Genomic DNA, 23,497 nt, shown 5'->3' with positions numbered 1-23,497 from the left:
TCTCCCCCCCGCCCCCCGAAAAAAAAAACTTATCTCCCTACCTACCCCCCTCACCCTAAAAATAATGAGGGGGACCCTTTAACTAAAAACCTGTAAAGAAAAAAAAAATAAGATAAAAACAACTTACCATTCGATGTTTTCTTTCTTCTAAAATCTTCTTTCTTCAGCCCCAAAAAAAGCCAAATAAAAATCCATAATAACCGACGCAATAAAAAAAAACAAAAAAAAACCCGAGCGCAAAAAAAATAATCCATCTTCACCCATGGAGGGCTCCGCGCAGACTGAGCTCCGCAGGGCGGGGGAAGGCTTATAAAGCCTTGCCCCGCCCTGCAATTAGGCTAAGAACACTCTGATTGGTGGGTTTAAGCCAATCAGAGTGCTCTTTGTCATTTTACAAGCGTGGGAAAGTTCTTTGGAATTTTCCCACGCTTGTAAAATGACACAGAGCAATGTGATTGGATGGATTTCAAGCCATCCAATCACAGTGCTCTTTGTCATTTTACAAGCGTGGGAAAGTTCTTTGGAATTTTCCCACGCTTGTAAAATGACACAGAGCAATGTGATTGGATGGATTTCAAGCCATCCAATCACAGTGCTCTTTGTCATTTTACAAGCGTGGGAAAGTTCTTTGGAATTTTCCCACGCTTGTAAAATGACACAGAGCACTGTGATTGGATGGATTTCAAGCCATCCAATCAAAGTGCTCTTTGTCATATTACAAGCGTGGGAAAGTTCTTTGGAATTTTCCCACGCTTGTAAAATGACAGAGCACTCTGATTGGCTTAAACCCACCAATCAGAGTGTTCTTAGCCTAATTGCAGGGCGGGGCAAGGCTTTATAAGCCTTCCCCCGCCCTGCGGAGCTCAGTCTGCGCGGAGCCCTCCATGGGTGAAGATGGATTATTTTTTTTGCGCTCGGGTTTTTTTTTTTTTTTTTTTATTGCGTCGGTTATTATGGATTTTTATTTGGCCTTTTTTGGGGTTGAAGAAAGAAGATTTTAGAAGAAAGAAAACATCGAATGGTAAGTTGTTTTTATCTTATTTTTTTTTTCTTTACAGGTTTTTAGTTAAAGGGTCCCCCCTCATTATTTTTAGGGTGAGGGGGGTAGGTAGGGAGATAAGTTGTTTTTTTTGGGGGGGGGGGGGAGAGGGTTAACTAGGGTCCCCACCCCCTTTGTATTTAGGGCCCCCACCCACCGCTCAGGGGTGGGGGCCGGGGGGGGACAATAGGTCCCCCCCATTGATAATTTTAGGGCCCCCACCCACCGCTCAGGGGTGGGGGCCGGGGGGGGGCAGTAGGTCCCCCCCCTATTGTGAATTTTAGGGCCCCCACCCACCGCTCAGGGGTGGGGGCCGGGGAGGGGGCAGTAGGCCCCCCCTTATTGTGAATTTTAGGGCCCCCACCCGCCGCACAGGGGTGGGGGCCGGGGGGGGCAGTATGTCCCCCCCTTATTTTTTATTTTAAGGCCCCCACCCACCGCACAGGGGTGGGGGCCAGGGGGGGGACAATAGGTCCCCCCTTATTGATAATTTTAGGGCCCCCACCCGCCGCACAGGGGTGGGGGCCGGGGGGGCAGTATGTGCCCCCCTTATTTTTAGGGCCCCCACCCACCGCTCAGGGGTGGGGGCCGGGGGGGGGAGGAGAGTAGGTTCCCCCCCCCCTTCAACCACTATTGTGGCCAGACAGCATCCCTGTGGGTTCGGGCTTGCTTCAGCTGTCAGCTGAAGCCACGCCCACAGCAGCGTTCACAGTGCTTTGTGTGCTGATAGCCCGTCTGATGCATTCACCCAGAATGCATCGGACGAGAGGCCTTTTTAGGGCCTCTGAACTCGGAAGTCCCTCTGGTGGCCGTCTGATTGACTGCAACAAGAGGTGTTCCAAGCTTCCAATGTAAACACTGCATTTTCTCAGAAAATACAGTGCTTACAAGAAAAAGGCTCCGGGTAGCTGTAGCACTCACCTAAACAACCTCATTAAGCTGAAGTTGTTCAGGTGACTATAGTGTCCCTTTAATATTGGTAATGTATTCGCTGCAAACTGCAACTCCTTGAGCTCCTTTTGTATACTTTTTTTTTTATTGTGTAAGCCTAATAGGAGTTGCAGTTCAAAGTGGCCGTTCCGTCAGAATGGTTTACCACCTCCCAAGTTAACGACTCAGAGCTTACCTTACCTTTCACATGTCATTTCTAAAAACGTTTGTTGGCTACAACACCAGTGTGAGAATATTCGCTTCATAATGCGATATATTTTTACTTCTCCAATCTCGTGCTGTCTTCGCCATCCTGCCAGCACTTTCTGTGCTGTAGGGATGTCAACAAGATAGCTTTGAACCCATCAATTGCACCCATTTGGACAATCTCACACTTCTAATATTAGAATCAAATCTCAGCCTTCCCTCCTCATCCTCTTAAAAAAAATTTATCTGCATTGACCAGAGGTAATCTGTTTCCATAGGGCTGATAACAAAACCACTTTTAGTTTTAGACATCTCCCACAACTTGTCCATCAATGAGCCTGACCTCGTTACAAATGCCTATTGCCATTACAGTATTGTGTACAATGCAGAAACTGAAGTACACCCAACTAGTATATGCTGCGGAATTCTCAACTGCCCTCTTTGGTAACCAGCACACGCTCTCAAAGTATCACTGGACTGTATTTTCATTAGTTCCACAAGTAATTGGTTAAATACGCTTGTCCAGGATGATCTCCTCACCAAAGTATGCAGCTGGCTATCTATAATATAGTTACACCTTATTGTGCATGTGGAGACAGATACAGGAATGTGACCCTCGAGCAGTAATCAGAATGCTGGAACAAATTTCTTTTAACTTTTTGAACCTCTTGAGTTACGCAGGCTTGTCATAGTTGAGCTGATGAAGTATTGTAGCGTTTAAAAGCATGCTTATTTTGTATATGTTTTTTATGAGTGGAGACAGTTTGTTGACGAATTAAGGAGTGCAATGTATCTCCTTATCTTCCATGTTAAAGGGGAGGCTCTGAGAAGCCCCACACGTTTTAAGAGTTCATTACCCTGACTCCATACTGACGTCATACAGTGCACTATAGTGATTATGATGCCTAGTGTGACCCTTTAACTCAATAAAACCTGTTCCAGCTGGTAAAGGAAGTCTGGTTTTAGGGTGATACTTCTCCCCAACAGGATTACTTAACATTAATGGGCTGTGTAGCTCAACAGGGCCCCTGATCAGAGTATGGGTGTTCATACCTTGATGGAGGCCTTGATTGTAGGTAATGCTGCTCAAAATTAAATCGCTGGATATCTCTTGGTCCAGATTTTTGGTTTGTTTTATTTGAAGCGTAATATTCAATGTACTTCCTATGATGTTGTAATCACTGTTTGATCAGTCCCTTATGTCTGCTATGCCCTCAAACTCCAAGAATGCGGACAGCAGTCTACTTGACTGTTTTTTCACGTAGTAAATTATACAAGCCCAGCAACCGTATACGGTTTTGTTTGATTGTGAATATTTATTTATTTATTGAGGTAGGGGTATACTTATCACCTTTTTTTTTTTTTTTTTTAAACAGGTTTGTTTTGGAAGGTGTGAAAAATTTGAATTCAAATTAAATGTAGACACCAACTCCTATCTAGTAACTGGTCGCCTCCATCTAAGTTTTGTCATTTATTTTTGTCAACTCTGTCCTTTGCATTTGGCAATCTGCATAGAGAATATATTTAAGGGGGTGATTTTACATATTATGTAATTTACATAAAATTTTTAACAGAATATTGTTCTTAGCGTTTTGATATTTTCTTTACATTTTATTTGTTTGTTGTTTTTCTATCATCCCATTCATATAATTACTCTGTCTAACCCCTTATTTCCATATAACAGTGATTGGAGAATTACTTTAATTCAGAGCTCCATTTTTGTCTTTTAACATCTATATTCTACCTGTCAAAAATCCAAAAGCTAAATTTCCAGGTGTAGAGACGAGGGAGGATCCACATTAACATTTCTTTATGTATTTTGTAAATATTAGTTGGATGGTGGAGTACATTGTGGGTTTTTGTGAACTTTGTACATTTAGATGTTAAGGGACTGCGTAACTATCTGGATTAGCATCTTACTCTACCAAATTCCACTGTTAATGTGACATCTTTATCGTTTTCATTTTAGCACAGTTTATGTTGTCGTCTCAACTTTTTCTGTCTTTTTTTTTTCTCTAGATACTAATGTGATTAGGTACATCCAACTGGCAGAGATGAAGATCAGTAGATGTTCCCAAAGAGAAAAGGAGGTATCTTAAACCCAGGAGTATTTCACTGTGCGTAGGGTCACATGACTGAGTCATTGCAAGCGGTAAAGGTTAGTGACCCTCTGTCACTTACCTGCTCTCCCAGTTATTAGCTCTTTCAAAGTTCCAGACTTGGAATTACTCAACTCTGCGTAAATACCTGGATCTGCTTATCTAAAGAACTAGGAACCACAAAGGACCTTGGACCTAAACAGAGAATGTCCATCATGCCTCTGGTGTAATACTTAATGCTTCTGCAAAACAATCCGCCCTCAGCCTGCATCCTCAATTGGGGTTTCAAGAAACAAGTTGCTCGTTTTATTTATTATGTTTCTGCATATTAAAATGGTCTAACACAACATACATTTTTTTTTTTCTTCTAAATGGCGCAAACTGTTGTTCAGTGGGGATTGTGCAACACATGTAAACGTTGTTAAAAAAAAAAAAAAAATGCTGGTATCTTCTCTAATTACAAAGTGAGAGAATTTTTTTTTTTTTTTTTTTAAAAAGCAATCATTTTCCAAAGGGTATATGTTGAACAAAAACAGGAAATGTGCGTTTTGTAAATGACAGGTCTTTGCTGCTGATTGCATCCATCTGTTCGGAGTACTGTGTTCGTTCTAGCTTTTCACCCAGATTCCGACCTGAGAACCAACAATTACTACTGAGGTTTATCTCTGAGTACAATGCGCAGTTACACGCCACAACAGCGTACATACATAGATGAACATACCGTAGATTAAACAGTGGCCTGGAAGGTTTTGCACAATTTTAGTTTTTTAAACGTAATATGCTATGCAGACATGTCTAAACGACATCTATTTGTTTGTAAACGATCTGGCTTGAGACATCCTGATATCGTTGACATGTAGAGTTTGAACATAAGAATAAAAATTAAAAATGAAACAAAAAGAGAGAAAAAAAAGAAACCAACATGGTATAAACATTTGCAACAGCCTGTGATGCTGTGTTATGATGACCATTGTGTTTGAATAATCAGGCATAAACTATAGCACGAACAAGCTATTTGTTAAACTAGCATATGTTTGTCTCTTCCATTGCTTTTTTGTCATTCACCATAAGTAATTTCCACAAGTTTGCCGTATAACATTATACATTCCAGTCATGTCATCTAACGGGATATTGTCCACAGGACAGTGGCTTGGTGAATGCTTGAAAAGTGTAACCATATATTTCAATAAAAAGATGTGGTGCCTAAAGAGATTAGTTCCCAGTATGGTCATGAGAGAGGTATTCGAATGTGCTAATTGTGAGGGTACCATGGCCACATGGGGGGACCCCCTGTTCGGATCAGCGTTATCAGCGATTAAGTGTGGCACTTATGTAAGGAAGGGGGGAGGGGGGAATGTTACTGTGTTGGAGGTAATTCTGGTCAGCCTGTGGCTACATGCAAGTGGGGCCTGTAGGTGTTGCAGGGATAGCTTTTGGGTAAGGCGGTCCGGGCCAACTGGTCGGATAAGTGTTGGGTTCAAGTTACTATGTGCTGAAGGGTTAAATTCGGCTGGTAGATAATAGCCATGAGCGATGTGCTAATTTAAGGGCTGGGATAGGTATATAATAGATTTGTGGATCTCGGTGTCGGGGGTGGTAAACCTGGCGGATGTCCAAGGGAGGTATGACTGCAGTTCTCATCCCTTCAGGTCGCCCCTCTTGCAGCTTGTTGGCGCTGGAACATGCGGGGGATGAATTCCGTCACAGAGGAGGGATCCATCTGCAACAAGTCCCTGCCATCCGTCCTCGGTGGCGTGGTCAGGCCTAGTTGTTGTAGTTTGGAGTCCAGCTCCTGCAGCGTCTTCACCCGGTGCGAAGTGCCTTGGTGCGAGAAGGTGAGTATTCTTGGGAGGCCCCATTTGTATTGGACATTCTTTTGCCGCAAGATTTGCAGGAGTGGCTGAAGGGCTCTGCGCCATGCGATGGTGCTTCGGGTTAGGTCTGGGAAGAACGAGAGTGTGGAGCCCTGAAACAGGAGTGGGGTCTGTCCTCTTAATGCTGTGAGGAGGATGGCCCTGTCCTGGAGGGATTGGAAGCGGATGATCAGGTCGGTGTGGGCCGCCGGCGGTGCTGTGCTCGGTTTCGGTAACCGGAACATGCCGTCCAACCTTATCGCCTTTGCTTGCTTTGGTGGTAACAGCGTGTTGAGCAGGCGCCGAATGAAGTGCGGCAAGTCAGGTAGGTTAACCGTGTCTGGTACCCCACGGATCTTCAAGTTTTACCGCCATTGCTGATCTTCGGTGGTGTCAATTCTGTCTGTGGTGGCCTTTTGTTGTGCCTGAATTTTAGCCATTTGCTTCTTCAGTAAGGTAATTCTGGAGTCCTGGGTGGTCGAGATGGTCTCCAGCTGCGTTATTCGTGAGGTGGCGCCTTCAATGGCATCTTTGATGAAGGCCATGTCAGCCGCAATATTCGTCCGCAGCTCTGCCAGCAGGCCTTTTAGTTGTTCTACCGTGACTGGTTCACCCGTGTGGGGTGTCTTGGTGTTGAGCCTCTTTGGTATTTGGACCGTTGCTCCCTCACCCAGGTCGGAAGACATTCCGTCTGAGAAGCAGGAGGATTCATCCTCTCCCGCCGCCATTTTGTCCCATGGTATTTTCTGGCTGCCCCTTAGCATTTCTCCGATGTCGTGGCTCACCAGATTCTTGTCCGCTCTCGTTTTTTTTTATTTTTTCGTCCCATTACTTTATCCTAGGCTGTTTAGCCAATTTTCAGCTAGTTGGCTGCCTGTTTTTCACCGTTAATCCACCTTTTTCAGGCTGTAAAGTACGGAGCTCCCAGGAGCACGTCTGTCCTGTTGCACTGCTGGCTCCACCCCGAGTACCACTCTCTTTAAAGACCCAATCTGCGATGATGCACTGTATCCAATTACCATGTTTAGTAGTGTATGTCCGTCTATCAAGAGAGGGCTTTGATGTTATTCAAGCAGAATTCTGCTTTCTACATTTTTTTAACAGGTAAAGGGTGTCCAACCATGGCCCTCCCAAGCTGTTGTTTGACTACCATTCCCATCATTTACTTCTAGAGTATATGGTGTGGACTTTGACTAGTGTAGAGAGCAGGTAGATGCAAATGCTGACCATTAAATTGCAGGTTTGTATTGGTAACACAGATGGCATCAATATGATAAAAGATTTTTTTTAATTTTATTTTTAACCTGTATACAAGGACTTGTAAAAATAAAAATGGCAGAGTTGAGAGAAGGTGGCATTTATAGACATGTATCGATTCTGTACAGTTCTAATTTTCTATGCTTTTATTGTCAGACCTTGCTTCCCCCCTACTAGTCTAAAGCATTTTATTCACTAAATTGTGAATTGAAAATCATATTCCAATTTTTAAGCCAAAATAGTCATCAGAAAAAGTTAAATTGGAGATTTATTTTTCATTGTAGCTATATTAAGCCCATTATAAAAGGAAAAAAAATGGGTTTTAGTTCACCACAATTTACGGTTTATAAACATGTAATGGTTTTTTTTTTGGGTTTTTTTATTATAATTTTTTTTAATTATACACAACCACATCACCATTATCCATGGTTAGTTGTCAAAGAGATACTTTCTCCATTTACTATATTAAAGGGACACTGTAGGCACCCAGACCTCTTCAGTTAATTGAAGTGGTTTGGGTGCTGTGACCTTTTTGCACTTAGTGCTGCAATGTAAAATATTGCAGTTTCAGAGAACTGCAATTTTTAATTGCAGCTCTAAGTCTGCCCCCAGTGGCTGTCTGCCCCCAGTGGCTGTTTACCAGACAGCCACTGGGGGCGCTTCCGGAAGCCAAACTGACTTTTGGTCCGTTATCTGACGCGGGACGTCCTCATGGACCTCCCGCGTCAGATCTTCTCCATGGGAAAGCATTGCTGCACATTCGCTGATGTCGGCGGGCAGGAGCGTGGGTAGAGCCAGACCCGGCACTGAGGGACATCGGCGCTGGATTTCAAGTAAGTGGCTGAAGGGCTTAATTCATGCAAGATGGGGGAGGAGGCACGAGAGAGGGACCTATTAAAGCTATACCAGTTTTCCTGACACTATAGGATCCCTTTAAAGACCCAAAACTGAGATTTTGTGGCTGGGATTCTAGATGGGAACGGACTGTGGCACTTTTTATCGATATTAAATCCATTTCTTAGAACAGGAGAATTTTTTAAGAAGCACAGAAACTAGCCATTTGACTGTAGATATGGACCTTTCTGTTCTCCTTAATGACATTTAGCTTTGTGAAGCATGGTTAATTAATGAAGCACTCTCAGCACCCAAACTACAACCAGCAAAAATTATACTCTGCTTATACTATGAGCAGTACATACATCTACATATTAATGCACATATATTAATATACATGTATAATACTCTACCAAAATGTAAAGGAAAAAACATGCATTCCCAACGCAACAGTGACCTGTAACCATTTAGTAGTCCAACCATGAAAATGCAGTGATGCTTACCTTTTCTCCCTTGTCGCCCTGCCCTCTCTATGGCTGAGATCATCAATCTTAATAATTTCAGCCAATCCGTTGCTTCCCAATAGGAAAGCATTGGGAGGCTATTGCGCATGCACTGTAAAATGCTGTACTGTACTCCAGGTGGTGTTCAATGCTCTAGACAAAAACATGCCTCCATTGTGTCCTAAATCACTAGACAATTTTGCCTGCTGTACATTAATTCTTAACTGCCAATGCTTAACTGCTCTCTTTTTTCACAGTGAAAATGCTTAGATCATTTAAAGAAACACTTTACTAAAGAGTGTAAGTAATCAAACTATTATAGCACAGTTTGGCTTCTGACAGGAGGTCACCCGGGCACTGCTCCCCACCTCCACTGCAGCTACAAGAGCTTTTGCTAGCTCTCCTAAGCCAAGTCTTGCAATGCGGGGCTAGCTGATTGGCTGAGATCACTCTCGGCCTAATGCGCTAATGTCTTCCTTTAGCTGTAGTGGAGGCAGGGAACAACAACCAGTCATCCCAGGTAAGAAGTATGTAGTGGTTATGGTACTTTAAAACAACGTGCATTAACCAGCTAAACTTTAAAATGGACTGTAACACATGACATTTCAGCGCCTTTAGCATACGAAGGTTCTCTCCGCAGTTACTTACTTGCTAATTGGGGATTCACAGAGGAAAAGTAAGCACAATATTGCAATAACCTGCTTTAGCTCACTAGACATTGGATTGCTAACAGAACACTAGAATAATGTAGCTTGATGTTACTCACTATAGACTGGATTATTTTACTCCAACAGTTCTGTCATTGCTATTCAATTATCAGAGGTGTGCTTCTATCTCACAATACAATGTAGCCATACGTAGGATTTACTGTACACATTGTCTACATGTGGCAAACGGCAACAGGCCCATTTGTTGAGAAAGGGACATGTATGTAGGGATCACCTAGTTTTCCCGGAAACACACTTTATATTGTTCAACAGTGCATGATAAATGCTGCCATGCAAAAATTAGGTTTTATCCACTAAACTAAAGCTGAAATGTTTTCCAAATCCTCTATTTTTGCTTAGGTTTTGCTATTTGGGTTTCAGTTCTCTATATTCCCAGATTTTATAAAAGGAAATTTAAAAAAAACAATCCATTAATCCATAGATTTGATCCCGAGTAAATCGCCTTGATTAGTCTACGTTACCTCCAGAAACTCCTACATTATACGTACTTCAGGACAGCACTTTTCATGCACTGACCATTGGTATTAAGCTCTGAGCGTGTCTTGGAAAACCTTTGTGTACATTTTCACATCCCAATTTTTTACATTTTTTTTTTTTTTTACTGAATTATTATCTTCAGAGTCTTGCAAATCGAACTTATGCAGTTTTTTTTTTTTTTTAGGGGGGGAGGGGGTATTTATTAATTATAATTATTATTAAGCAACGGAATGCTGGTTTCAGCCTGATGGGTTTGTCTGATGCAATCATGAAAATCTAATAACTACTGCTTGTTGCTGTTACATTAAAATAATACTTTACTGACTCTTAAACTGATTGTGGTTTAAATTCCTGCTTAGACTGCACGTCCTCTTTAATTCTAATAGAATGATATGCTTTATAATAAAAATAAATCTGTATTCTATATTTTGTACATTATTTGTTATTTTGATATGATTGCTTATTGTATCACAGAATATATTATGATCAATTATATTGTATTATGTATTAGATCAAAATGCACACATGCTTTAAATTTGCAAGCTGTTATGTTTTACTTGAATTTTGTTTTTTGAACATTCTACCGGAATGTTAGGAGATACACCTGTGCCTTTTTATGGTCCTTCACCTACACTTCTGCCACATTATCTTCATCAGCCTGTATTCTGTCAATGTAGTGGTTATGGTTCCAATAGGCTATAGGCGCTTCCTTGCAGTTGAACAGTTTGTAAGTTATGAAACCAAATCCAGGAGTCCTTGAGGCACCCAGTGATTTACATTTAAAATACTGATAAAGCTGACATCGATAATGTGGAAGAGGAACTTCTGGAGGTAGTGGAGGCCAGGCTTGCACGTTCCTCTAGAACTCCAGTTTTGGTAATACTGCTCAAAAACAGTTTAACCAAGAACATGGGATGGTACCATATCCACTACACCAGCATGTAGTAGTTAAGGTACCTAGACTTCTCCTCTAATTAGTTCCTCCATAATGGCCAATAAATGTAGTCAGTGTATTAGATTTAATATTAAAATTTAAAAAAATGCTTAATTTACTTTATTATTTTAAGTTCATCTGAAAATGAGATTTATACCTACCCATTCACAAACTAAAAATGAACTGTTGGTTGTACCATTTTATTTATTTTTTTCCCTTAAAATTCTCCTTGGTTTTAATTTATGTTGTATGCGTGGCTGTCCTGGCAAATGTTGGCACACACAATGCAAACTAACTGCTCCTTAGCCGTACACCCCCATAAGGGCTTCAGTAGCATTCACTGGAATAAGGAAATGAGGGAGTGTACCTTCCAGAGAATTTATACATTTTATATGCTCCAGGAAGGATAATCATGAGTCAACGAGGAATAGAAAAATAAACTACTCTCACGTCTTATTACATACTACAGGGCAACACTTTTACATGCTATAAAATCCAAAGGCAAAAAAATTACTTGTGCATTATCCAAAATCTCTATTCACATTTAAATGACTGGAGGTCATTCAGTATCACTCCAATGGCCATTCAAGTATAAGCTCACCTGCCATGTCAAGGCAAAACATCTTAAATGCGTTCTACACTGAGTCCACTTTGCTGGTTTCAGCAAGAAGATAACATTTCTAATGAGGTGGCAAGTGAGCTTACACTCAAATGGCCATTGGAGTGATACAAAAAAACAAAGCGAAAAAAAAAAACGCATGCCACGTGTGAATCAGTTTGAAGTATTTCTTTACATTGCTCTTATACGGGAAAATATACATTCCGTAAGCAATGATGGTATGTCTCATCTCCAGAGCTCTTCATTTTTGTGCCCTCCTATTGTATAAGATTTAAGTAATATTTGTGGTTGTTTGACTGGGTAGAAACAACCCCAACCCTCACCCTCCGTAATGGGAACACCCTCTTTTACCATATGGGTTTCTCAAAACACTACCTCCAATTAGCCTTACTGGCTTTCAAACCTTCCCGATTGCTTAGTGTTGCATCACTACCACCATATTAGCCTGTAGTAAAGAAGTCACTCCCATGAAGCAACAGCGACTGGGGTAAGAGAGTCCAGAAAAAAGAGCAGTAATAGAAAACTGAGGAGACCTACAAAAAGACAAGGAGAGAGATCAGACATAGAAAAAAACTGTGTGTGCCAAAAAGTCCACAGTGAAGGAGGCCTGTCCTAACGAATCTAATAGAAAGGACCCCCGTCACCTGAGAACAATATACAAGCACCCTGCACACTGGGTAGACCTTGGTATCCAACCTCCAAGACATGTAATTCAACACGAGCTACCCAACCACCGAAAGACTCCCCACAACCCACCGATGATTAAATCATAAGATGACAGAGGTCGAAAAAAGACGTGTCCTTCAAGTTCAGGCTTTCTCTTGTCTCTTTTTCTTGTTGATCCAAAAAGGGCAAAAAAAAACAGTTTGAAGTGCTTTCCAATTTTGCAACAAACAAAATAAATTCCTTCTTGAACCAACAATGGCTGTCAGATCTCTCCTTGAATCATGAAGAGGTTACCCAGCATATCAAAAATGATATCCCTGAATACTATTTATTAAGATGCATTAAAACACAAATTACAAGCATTATATATGGTAATGTATATGTAGATATACTGACCAGTTGCGTATTGTAAAAGAGAAAACGTCACGTGATCCTAAAGAGAAAACAAAATGTTTCCCCTATCCCAAGAAAATCACCCCCACCCCTCCAATCTGTAGATATTGCAACATAAACCTCATTTACACCCGAAGAACAGTGTACCATCCCAAACATAAAGTAGACTGGAGAAAGCAGACAATAATTTGAACACTAGTAAGGAAACACGAGCATAGTGTATTCCGATATGTCAAAGTATTTAGCTACAAACCATTATACTGCCCACCTCCTCCCCAACCACTTCACCACCCTATCTGAAAGGCAAAACACCTAAACAATATCCCTCTTACCCCTGTCCCACAGCCAAAATTGCTTGCTTTCACTCCCTGGATATGGGGGGATACACCCCCCCCCCCCATATAATTAACACATTTTCTCCTTCTGTTACTCTTATTTTATTTCATCATCCCCAGCACACCCACCCATCAGTCTCCCTCCAAATGTTGCACGAAATCTAATGGGATCCGGTCCCTACGGGGATCTCTCTGCTCATATGTAACGAAGCATTCATATTCCAGAGTTTGAACTCCATATTCCAACGAGGTTAAAGATGGACATCCTTTTTCCTAATTCCCCGATGCAAAAGTGTTGATCCTTATTTTAAATATATTAATTAATTGTAGTATTTTTCCTGATGAGTCACCAACAGGGAGGAAGCACCTACCTACCGAGCTCCAACTCCTTTTTTGTTTTCTCATTCTCTCTCTACCTATTTATCCATAAATCCCCCTCTGGTTGTTGCTCTAAACCCATTTTTTTTTTACTAATTGCCCGTCTCTTGTCTTTTCTCCTGGCCCCTTAGTCTTCTTATAATTTCAAAACAGTTTCAACGTCAGAAGTGTACTCGAACCTTTTATTTATGTATCAGCCAAACACCCACACGTTCTTTTCCTTTAAAACCTCATAGAGATTTGGAACTTACCCATTATAATTCGATTATATACAAGGAAAGGTTAAAGGATCTTAACATGTATAGCTTGGAGGAAAGACAAGACAGGGGGATATGATAGAAAAATGTAAATACATAAAGGGGGGGGGGGGCCTGACAGCCAAGATGGCCGGTTGTGCTCTCTGAGAGCTCCTGCACCAGCTGGCACATAAACGCGAATCCCATCAAAACTAATAATGCCAACAGCACACGATGCCCAGAGAGTGATGCAGGACCACAAGAGGAACAGACAGATACACGTCTGGCACCGATACGCACTGAAACCATCTGAACCGGCCACGTGGCCTACTCTGGAGCAGAGCCTGAAGCCTGGGGGAGACGGACGATCTCCTGACACGGGATCCGCTCACAAGCGAGAAACTAACACAGCCCTGCTACCCCCCCTACCCCCCTCTGGACCGGCGGGGGTCATCCCAGTCCTCGCTGGGGGCAATTACCCCCACAACACAGCCTGAAACCCAGCGGTATCAATGTGCCCCTGGGTCTGCTGCTATGACAGCACTCAAGCAACCCGGGGAGAGCACGGAGACAATGAACACAAGCCTTACCGACAAAGCTGACTACAAAGCACGGCTGGACGAAATCTTCGCAGCATTCTGGCTCAAGCTAGAAAGGCACCTGCAACCACACGCAGAAATTAAACATGGCATCCCCTCACCACCACAGCCACGAGGAAGGCACAAAACGGCCGCTCCAAAACAATTGCGACGCACACAAGGCCAACGAAACCGCCCAACCCAGCATAACCGACAGCGATTCCACTTCCCCGCTCGGAACAACAAATCTCCTTCTGGGCAGGGAGGCATACCGGAACAAAATCTGACCCACTGTCCACACACCCAAAGGGGCTTCGGGAGAGCGAGGCTCCGGAGGGCCCATGGTCCCACCACGTATGGTATAGGGACCCGAGGACACAGGGAAGGGCTTCCTGCAACACCCCGGGCTGGAGGATCTGAGCAGGTGCAGCCCCAACGCAACAATTTCCCGGGACCGACCAAAGAGCTTTGAAATAGACAGCGGATGCCACACGGCAATAACACCAGCATAGCCGGCAAGAGGGGTTGGTTAAACGAGGGTGAGATACACGGCCCGCGGCACGAACAGGGCACAGGGACATTCTGTGTATTGCCAAACCGAGCAGCAGGACACAGCTTACAACGAGACAGCTCTCCGCAAGTGGTTCATCAATATGTGACTGTAATAATTATATGCCAGTGGTAACCAGACCAATCCGACATGAAACATATATGACTCACTGCCTAGCTGACATGTTCACCTGAATCAGCGTAGCATTCCCTCATAGAGGTTACATGCCTGAATTGCTTACTATTTATTTTTTTTTTTTAAATGCTCGGTGGTGCAAGGTAGGCTAGCTGAGGGGTGACGCTTAAATATCTCGACTTAAGGCTGCAGACAAAAAGCCCAACAACACTAGCCTGACTGCTTGCTTACTATAGTGCCGCAGCATGCTTCCACACTATACCACACACCTGTGTTATTTTCATTGTCATGCAATGTCTCAACCCACTCTTGCTTGTGACTGTGATTTTTATCAATATGCAGCAGTTAAATAATCATAACGCAATAGCTTGTTATAAACTACCCTAAGGATTGGCAGAGGCACACCAGTTGACTCATGGTTTAACCTACTCGGTATTATACTGTTGGAATATTAAGATTAGTTCACGCACTGTTAATTTAGCATGTTACATACTGGATCTTAGAATCCATAGCCTGAATTTCCATGCTACAGTTTAAACTTAAAAAATAAGGCATTGTTACCCTTGAAATGATACGTAATGAGGGCTCATAAGCCGCAGATATGTCTATTCTGCACAGCTACGTTTACGCATATTTTGTTAGTTACCTTGAAATCGCATGTTTACTACCTACATAGTGTATCAGCAGGTTGCTTTGCACTGAATAGCTACCTAACAAGTTTCCAAACCTGCGGCACTCAGACGATTCCAACGTATTAACTAGTGTCCAGGTGAATAGCATGACTGTATTTGCACTGTATCTACATTGACTGCAGGGCTCCAAACGTGGCTGCAGTATTATGGTAGTAACTTAGCATAACCGTTGTTTGCTTACCTTCAAAATGCTTTATATATGTTTTCGTTAATCGACTTCACAAACAAAAAATGTGTCATTACTAAACAAGGAAATGTATCCACCTAATGCTAACGATGTATTAACCCCATCCTGTGAACAAACCGTACATTATCCTTTTCTCTCTTCTGTATCCCATCTCATATGCCGCAATAAAACAAAGATTGACAACAACAACAAACAAAAAAAATACATAAAGGGAATCAACACTGTAAAGGAGGAGACTATATTTAATAGAAGAAAAACTACCACAACAAGAGGACATAGTCTTAAATTAGAGGGGCAAAGGTTTAAAAATAATATCAGGAAGTATTACTTTGCAGAGAGGGTAGTGGATGCATGGAATAGGCTTCCAGCTGAAGTGGTAGAGGTTAAAGGGAAACTCCAGTGCCAGGAAAACAATCCGTTTTCCTGGCACTGGAGGGTCCCTCTCCCCCCCACCGCCCAATCCCCAGTTGCTGAAGGGGTGAAAACCCCTTCAGTCACTTACCAGGGGCAGCGACAGGTCCCACGTCGCTGCTTCCTCCTCCCCCGCCGCTCCTCCTTCTGGTTACGTCGGCCGGTGGGCGAGACTGATCTCGCCCGCCGGCCGAGGAGACCTAATGCGCATGCGCGGCAATGCCGCGCATGCGCATTAGCGCACCCCATAGGAAAGCATTGAAAATGAATTTCAATGCTTCCCTATGGGGAATAGAGCGACGCTGGAGGTCCTCACACAGCGTGAGGACGTCCAGCGACGCTCTAGCACAGAAAACCTGTGCTATGAAGCAGGAAGTGTCCTCTAGTGGCTGTCTAATAGACAGCCACTAGGGGAGGACTTAACCCTGCAAGGTAAATATTGCAGTTTTAAAAAAACTGCAATAATTACAGTTGCAGGGTTAAGGGTAGTGGGAGTTGGCACCCAGACCACTCCAATGAGCTGAAGTGGTCTGGGTGCCTGGAGTGTCCCTTTAACACTGAGGGGGTTTAAGCATGCATGAGATAGGCATAAGGCTATCCTAACTATAAGATAAGGCCAGGAACTAATGAAAGTATTTAGAAAATTGGGTAGACTAGATGGGCCGAATTGATCTTATCTACCGTCACATTCTATGTTTCTATATTATGTTCTCTATCATCTTGACTGCATACTGTCTATATTGTCTTATACCTTATATTCCTTTTGCATTTTTCTACCAGTTTGTGCTAACTATGTTTCTGTGTTACTCGACATGTGATGATACAAAAAGACAAAACAAAGACACTACTAAATGAAGAACCTCTGGAAAGTCCTGACCATAGGCAGCCTACATCTCGGAAGAAAATGATAAACTGTCGTCTTGACAGTTCTGTTCACAGTCAGTATTAACCTCTCTTTCCTGGCTAATCATGGCAGCATCACTTATGGCTAGTTCCACCCTCAGCCAGAGCAGGACAGCTAATAACTAATTAAAAAAAGAGACTGCTCTAACACATGACTTATATGTTTGTTTTAATAATGGATACTATTCAACATGGAAGATCAGTTGGCCCTGAAATTGATACGGTGTGTTAAAGCAGGTAATACTGTTACATCTCTGCACTGTAATCTAACCTTCATATTTCCAGGCAGACCTCCTAGTGTTACTTAACACGACCTGAGGCAGGGTAGCAGTATATGGTGGGATCTAATATCTGAAGGCCATTGTGGTTTATTAATGTCTGGAGAAGACCTCCGCCTCTTGGTCCCAAAAAATTTAAACCGTGAACCAGATTTACATGGCAGGTGTCCCTCCCACCTCTGAATACAGTTCTCTGTTGCTTGCGACAACCTGGAGGACCTACAAGATGGCATAAAACATGCAATTACTAAAAAAAAGTATATCAAAACATTAGATAATGTATGTTTATATTAACGTAAAGTGATATGGGCTCATATTTTTTAGAGAAAAGGGGAAATGTCACCTTTTGTGTCCTTGTACACATGCTGATAACAAACATACCTTACCTTAGGGTGCATTAAGGATGTCTCCAATTTGTCTGCTAGTTTACCTTGACAATAGTAAAGTATATCTGTTTGTCAAACTCGTTTTCCTGATGCTATATAACCCTTAGTTCCCCCCTCCTGCTGGGCTGAAGGGGTTAAAACCCCTTCAACCACTTACCTTAATCCAGCGCCGGGGTCCCTCGACGCTGGTGACCTCTCCTCTCCCTCCGACGTCAGCTCCCGGGTGGAGTGTTTATTAAAAACACCCATAGGAAAGCATTTCTCAATGCTTTCCTATGGACATTCTGCACACTGAATGCGATTTTCGCATCCAGCGTCGCAGAAGCACCTCTAGCGGCTGTCAGGAAGACAGCCACAAGAGGCTGGATTAACCCTGCAATGTAAACATAGCAGTTTCTCTGAAGCTGCTATGTTTACATCTGAAGGGTTAAAACCTGGGGGACCTGGCACCCAGACCACTTCATTGAGCTGAAGTGGTCTGGGTGACTATAGTGGTCCTTTAAATTTAAGGCCAAAGTAAATGAACTGGGAGTATAACTGACTTGGTGAATTTTTCCAATATGGCTATTTTCGACTTAAATTTGAAAAGTTACTTTGAATTTACGTTGCATTCCCAGCAATTCTCAGCTTAGTGACTAACCCAGGTCTATACTCACAGGGTTAATAACTAAAGTGAGAATGCAAAATAAATTCAAAGTGAATCTAAAATTTAAGGTCAAAGTAGCCGAGATGGAAACATTGTCTAAGGCAGCTGTGCTTTCAATTCGGCTACTCTGGCCTTGAATTTTAAATTCACTTTAACCCCTTAAGGACACATGACATGTGAGACATGTCATGATTCCCTTTTATTCCAGAAGTTTGGTCCTTAAGGGGTTAAATCCCCAGGTTAGTAAGTAACCATGTAAGCATATTATTCACCGACGTGGTTATTTACTGGAGTGAGAATTGTCGTAGATTCAAAATGAATTCAAAGTGAAGTTTAACATTTAGGCCTAGACAGACGAATTAGAAACATTCTCCTAGTCAATCCTGTACTCAGTTTCGGCTATTTTGGCCTGACATTTAAAATTCACAGTGAATTCCCAGAATTCTCACTATGGCGAATAACCTTATGAAGATTGAATTTTTGGCAATTTTAAATAAATTCAAAACTTAAAATCTAGCCCAAAATAATTAAACTAGAAAAATTCTCCAAGTCAGCAATATTTCCCCCCGTTTACCTGTCTTGACCTAAACTTTTAACCCCTTAAGGACACATGACGTGTGTGACATGTCATGATTCCCTTTTATTCCAGAGGTTTGGTCCTTAAGGGGTTAAATTCATTTTTAATTTATTTGAAATTCCCAACAATTCACCCTTTAGTAAACACCCCTGATAATATACATATATATATTTTTTTAATTTATATTTCTTTACTGACAATATTTTCACATTTAATAAAAATATGAATAAAACTGCGTATATTTTGTACATAAATAGGCGATAGTGTAATTTTAGTGTCTATAATCTTACATAAATAGTGACAAATGTTCGGGTTAGTAACATAGTGGTTAGACTAGAAACAGACATTTATTCATACTTCATACATACTATGGGACCTTGGGAGAGAAGGAGATTAAAGATTTTTATGTGTCGAGTATTCCAATTTGTATTGCTTAGTAGTTTAGGTCATTTTTTTTCCAGAGTTGCCGGTAGCTTTTGAATGTTTCCACTATATCTAATAGTGTTTAACCCCTTAATGACCAAACTTCTGGAATAAAAGGGAATCATGACATGTCACACATGTCATGGGTCCTTAAGGGGTTAAGATGGAACGTTTATGGGTCTGACAAAATGTAATGAACATGCCCTTCCCCCTGGACTCTCAGAAGATTATCTAATTAAGATCATGCTAGTGAAACCTGTAGACTTGACCTGTTCAACATTCTGCTGCTCTCTGTGCGGTGATGTGATGGTAAGACTCCAACTTGAGTGAAACTGATTTGTGATCATACATGTGACCCTTTAGATTTGTAAATGCACATTTGTAATCCTTTCCATTTAAAGTCATGCTTCCTTAAATTTTGCGATTTTTGTATCCTCGGTCATTGAACACTTTGAATTCTGTAAGAGCATTCTCAATTCTAAACGTCTGTCTAAAAGACCTGGCCCCATCACATATTGCTGAGTTTGTTCTGCTGGGTGTAGGTAGGTAGATGCAGCAGTACAGGTGTGTGAGATACTTGATACCACTTTATAGTACGGCTCAAATTTATTTAGCAAATTCTTCTTTTATAGAATGTGTATATAGGCTTGATATTGTAGAGTGACGTATAGGTATTGTAACGTTTTTGGTAATGATTCAAAGGACCACTCTAGTGCCAGGAAAACATACTTGTTTTCCTGGCACTAGAGTGCCCTGAGGGTGCCCCCACCCTCAGGGACCCACTCCCGCCGGGCTCTGGAAAGGGGAAAGTGTTTAACCTTTTTCCAGCGGTGGGCAGAGAGCTCTCCTCCTCCGATCCTCCTCTTCTCCTCCCCGTTGGATGAATGTGCACGCGCGGCACGAGCTGCGCGCGCATTCAGCCGGTCACATAGGAAAGCATTCATAATGCTTTCCTATGGACGCTTGCGTGCTCTCACTGTGATTTTCACAGTGAGAATCACGCAAGCGCCTCTAGCGGCTGTCAATGAGACAGCCACTAGAGGAAATAGGGGAAGGCTTAACCCATTCACAAACATAGCAGTTTCTCTGAAACTGCTATGTTTATGAAAAAATGGGTTAACCCTAGAAGGACCTGGCACCCAGACCACTTCATTAAGCTGAAGTGGTCTGGGTGCCTAGAGTGGTCCTTTAATGTATCTGGGTGGTAATCCGTACCCGTGACTTTTAAAGCAATTCAATAACTGTGCCATATTAATCCAATCACAAAAAGTTGGAGAAGGTAGACACATACTGAATGGGTTATAAAATCTAAAATAAATAGTTACAGTTTGTTTGCATGACAACATACCAGTTTCCTTGCAATGTATAGTCCTCTAACTTGGATAACCAGAAGAAATAGTGCTATGGCGGACATGTCTGATCTACCATGTTTTTTTTTTCCCTGGACAAATGTCAAACGGTGGTTAGTACATGAAAGGTACTTCCCAGCAGTCTGTAAACCGCATATACCGAAGGAATGAGTATTATTATGTTAATTAATGTGGAAGCCCAAAGCATCTGCACCTATTTGAAGGTGGTTATTCATTAAAAGGACATTTCAGACCCCTAAGGCACTTTAGCTTGCTGAAAAAGATTTACGTGTGAAGTGTGTCCGATTTTATTTCATTTTGCAAAAAGTAAAGCTTTCAATAGAAATTGACCATTATATAAGAAGTTAACCTGGTTACAATCTCTTGCCTTTCCAAGCAGCCAGCCAGTAATGTTTCTTCCTGGTTTGTTTAGCTCAGTAGAGAAATTGCCCAGAGCAGCTGCCTTACAGAGACTTCAAAATGAAGAAGAAAAAACAGCCCTGGAAATATGCAGATATACAAGTGGAAAGAAAGACTTGGCTTGCTAGAGTGCTTTAGGGGCAATCTGTGTGCCCCCCAATTCTAAAACTGGCAATTTCAAGAAAGGTCTTCACTTCTGTTTATAAATTTGGGAACACCCCCTTGCAGTCAAACTAGTAGCCAAATAAGGAGCTGTCTGCTCAACAGCTCCTTAATTTGGCATCCTTAAATATGGCAATCCAACATTAGGGTACCAATTTAGGGAGTTATCTATTAAACGGATGAGAGATCAAAATGAAAATAAGCAATTTTCTTAATTTTGATATTTCAGCAGCTTAGTAGATAGCTGCCTAACTTGCTACCAGTATGTGGGAATGCCATATGTAAAAATGTCAAATTAGGGCGCTGTTTACTAAACCCATACACACATATAATAACAGACATGCTCAGCCTCCTTACCTGTGCCTGGGCTGGGAGAGCTGAAATAGATCCACTCGCTTGGGTTTAATGGGGCTACAGGGTTCACTGTGCTCTTCCTGCGCAGCCCCCATACTCACCTTGTAGTGATGCCGATGCTGGAGTGACTTAATATACCGGCTCCTGGCACACTTCAGGGTGTGCGAGGGAACTATGCAGGAGGAACACAGTAAGTACATAACTCCCTCACTGCCCATTCATCCCCCCTACCTGCCAAGTGACAGCTACCAAAAGGTGGGCAGTGGTGGTCGCTTGGTTGCCATAGGCTTCTGCCAGTCCTGCTTGGGACTGGCTGCCCATGTCTTTAACTCCAAGACTTAGTAATGCTATTTGTAATTTTATTAAAGACACGGAGGCTCCTATTATGCTTCTCTTTCTTTTATTTTCCCTCAGCAGCGAAGAGAGAAATGAGTGAAAAGAGAAAAAATATATCATTAACATATATACATATTCAACATAATCCACAGTGCTACATAGGGAACCTCCCCCTTTCAGTATATAAGGTGTAGCACTCTCTTCCTCTTCCTCTTTCTTCGCTGCTCCCTCAGACCAGCTAAGTACATTTATTGACTATATCATTATACTGTCATCTATACCTACTCTGCCTGCAGTTTTATCTGCAAGGTTTGGTTTCTAGGTTTTATTCATTCCTTATACTGTTTCTTCTTTTCTGACCCGACCCGTTTTCACCCGGGTCCCTGGGCTCCTCTGGGCCCCTGACTATCCCCCCACCCCACCCTTGCCGTTTTCGGCAATCATTATATCCCGCCTACCTTACTCCACGGCGGTTTTTCACACCTTCTCGGTTCCGCCGCGGGCGCGTTCTGCGCATGCGCGGACACTCGCGGCGGCCATTTTCTTGGTTTCCCGTCGCCGATACTGCCGGCGGCCATTTTAAGCCTCATTACTCGGCGTGTTTTTGCTCCGAGGAGGCTGCTTGACCCCGCTCCTGCTCTTACCGGGTATTTTTTTCTCTCCTGCTCTGTCCTTTGTGCGTGGGTTAAGCAATCCAGCACCTCTGTCCTTTAGCCTACACTAACTGCTAGCCTGTTACCATGCAGTCTGCCTGTGGTGATTTGAATCCCCACCCTGTCCCACTTAAGGGTACCACAGCATCTGATTCCCAGGCCGACTCCAACCTTATAGGTTCAGAGGAATTCCAATCCCTCTTGGACACTACTATGTCCACCTCTATTAACAAGGCTATCTCCTCGGCCATGGGAGCTATGTCATCCAGTATCTCCCTATCTATTTCTCAGGCCCTTAGACAGGCCCTTCCCACCCAGTCGGACACAGGGCCCTCTCCCAACTCCCCTGATGAGATTAGCCCAGGGCGCAAGGCATCTGCCAAGCGCAAACATACCGCTGACCCTCCCCACACCCAGGTACAGCCTGGTTTGAATGACACGCCTCAGGCTGTCGATGATGGCGCGCAACAACCGCGCAGTAGAGCTACTGGCCGGGCTACGGCGGCCAGGGTATGGAAACGGGCACGTGCCCATGATTTATTGTCCGATTCGGACGAGGACGGGGACGAGGAGTCAGACGACCAATTCTCGGATCCCTACGGGGACGAGGTTTCAGGGGACGATGACCTGCCAGGGTCACAATTCCCTTCCAGACAAACCAAGGCCAAAACCCCTTCGGGGACCCATGATGCAGAGCTAACCTCTGACCAGAAAGATGCCCTGGTCTTTGACCCAGACGACCTCAGGCACCCTCGCTCCGCGGAATGGGAGCCCGCGACCCATATAGCCCGATACCTGGCCCTTAGGGTGCGGAAATCCCTCTCACAGGAGGGCCGGAACAAGCTGAGGGCAGAATGCCCACGCCCGATCATACCCGATGCGGTAGCCAAGACCCCTGAGGTAGACCCCCAGATTGTGCAGTTTCTGGGCAAGTCGGGTTGGAAACCCAAAAAAGGCCTGGACTACTCC

At 43.0% G+C, this 23,497-nt stretch overlaps 1 protein-coding gene across 1 annotated transcript in view; it reads left to right on the top strand.

The window, feature by feature from the left end:
• TTC9 (tetratricopeptide repeat domain 9) overlaps positions 1–4,622 on the top strand; it is a 48,510-nt gene extending 43,888 nt beyond the window's left edge. The window contains exon 3 of the mRNA XM_063440343.1: positions 4,196–4,622. Coding sequence (XP_063296413.1) covers positions 4,196–4,275 — 80 coding nt within the window. The 3' untranslated portion in view covers positions 4,276–4,622. The remainder of the gene's footprint in view (positions 1–4,195) is intronic.
• The last annotated feature ends 18,875 nt before the right edge of the window (positions 4,623–23,497 follow it).

Source organism: Pelobates fuscus, chromosome 13 (genome assembly GCF_036172605.1).
Source record: "Pelobates fuscus isolate aPelFus1 chromosome 13, aPelFus1.pri, whole genome shotgun sequence".
Classification (NCBI taxonomy): Eukaryota; Metazoa; Chordata; class Amphibia; order Anura; family Pelobatidae; genus Pelobates; species Pelobates fuscus.
Note: the sequence above shows the minus strand (reverse complement) of the source record. Positions and strands in the feature narration are given on the sequence as shown.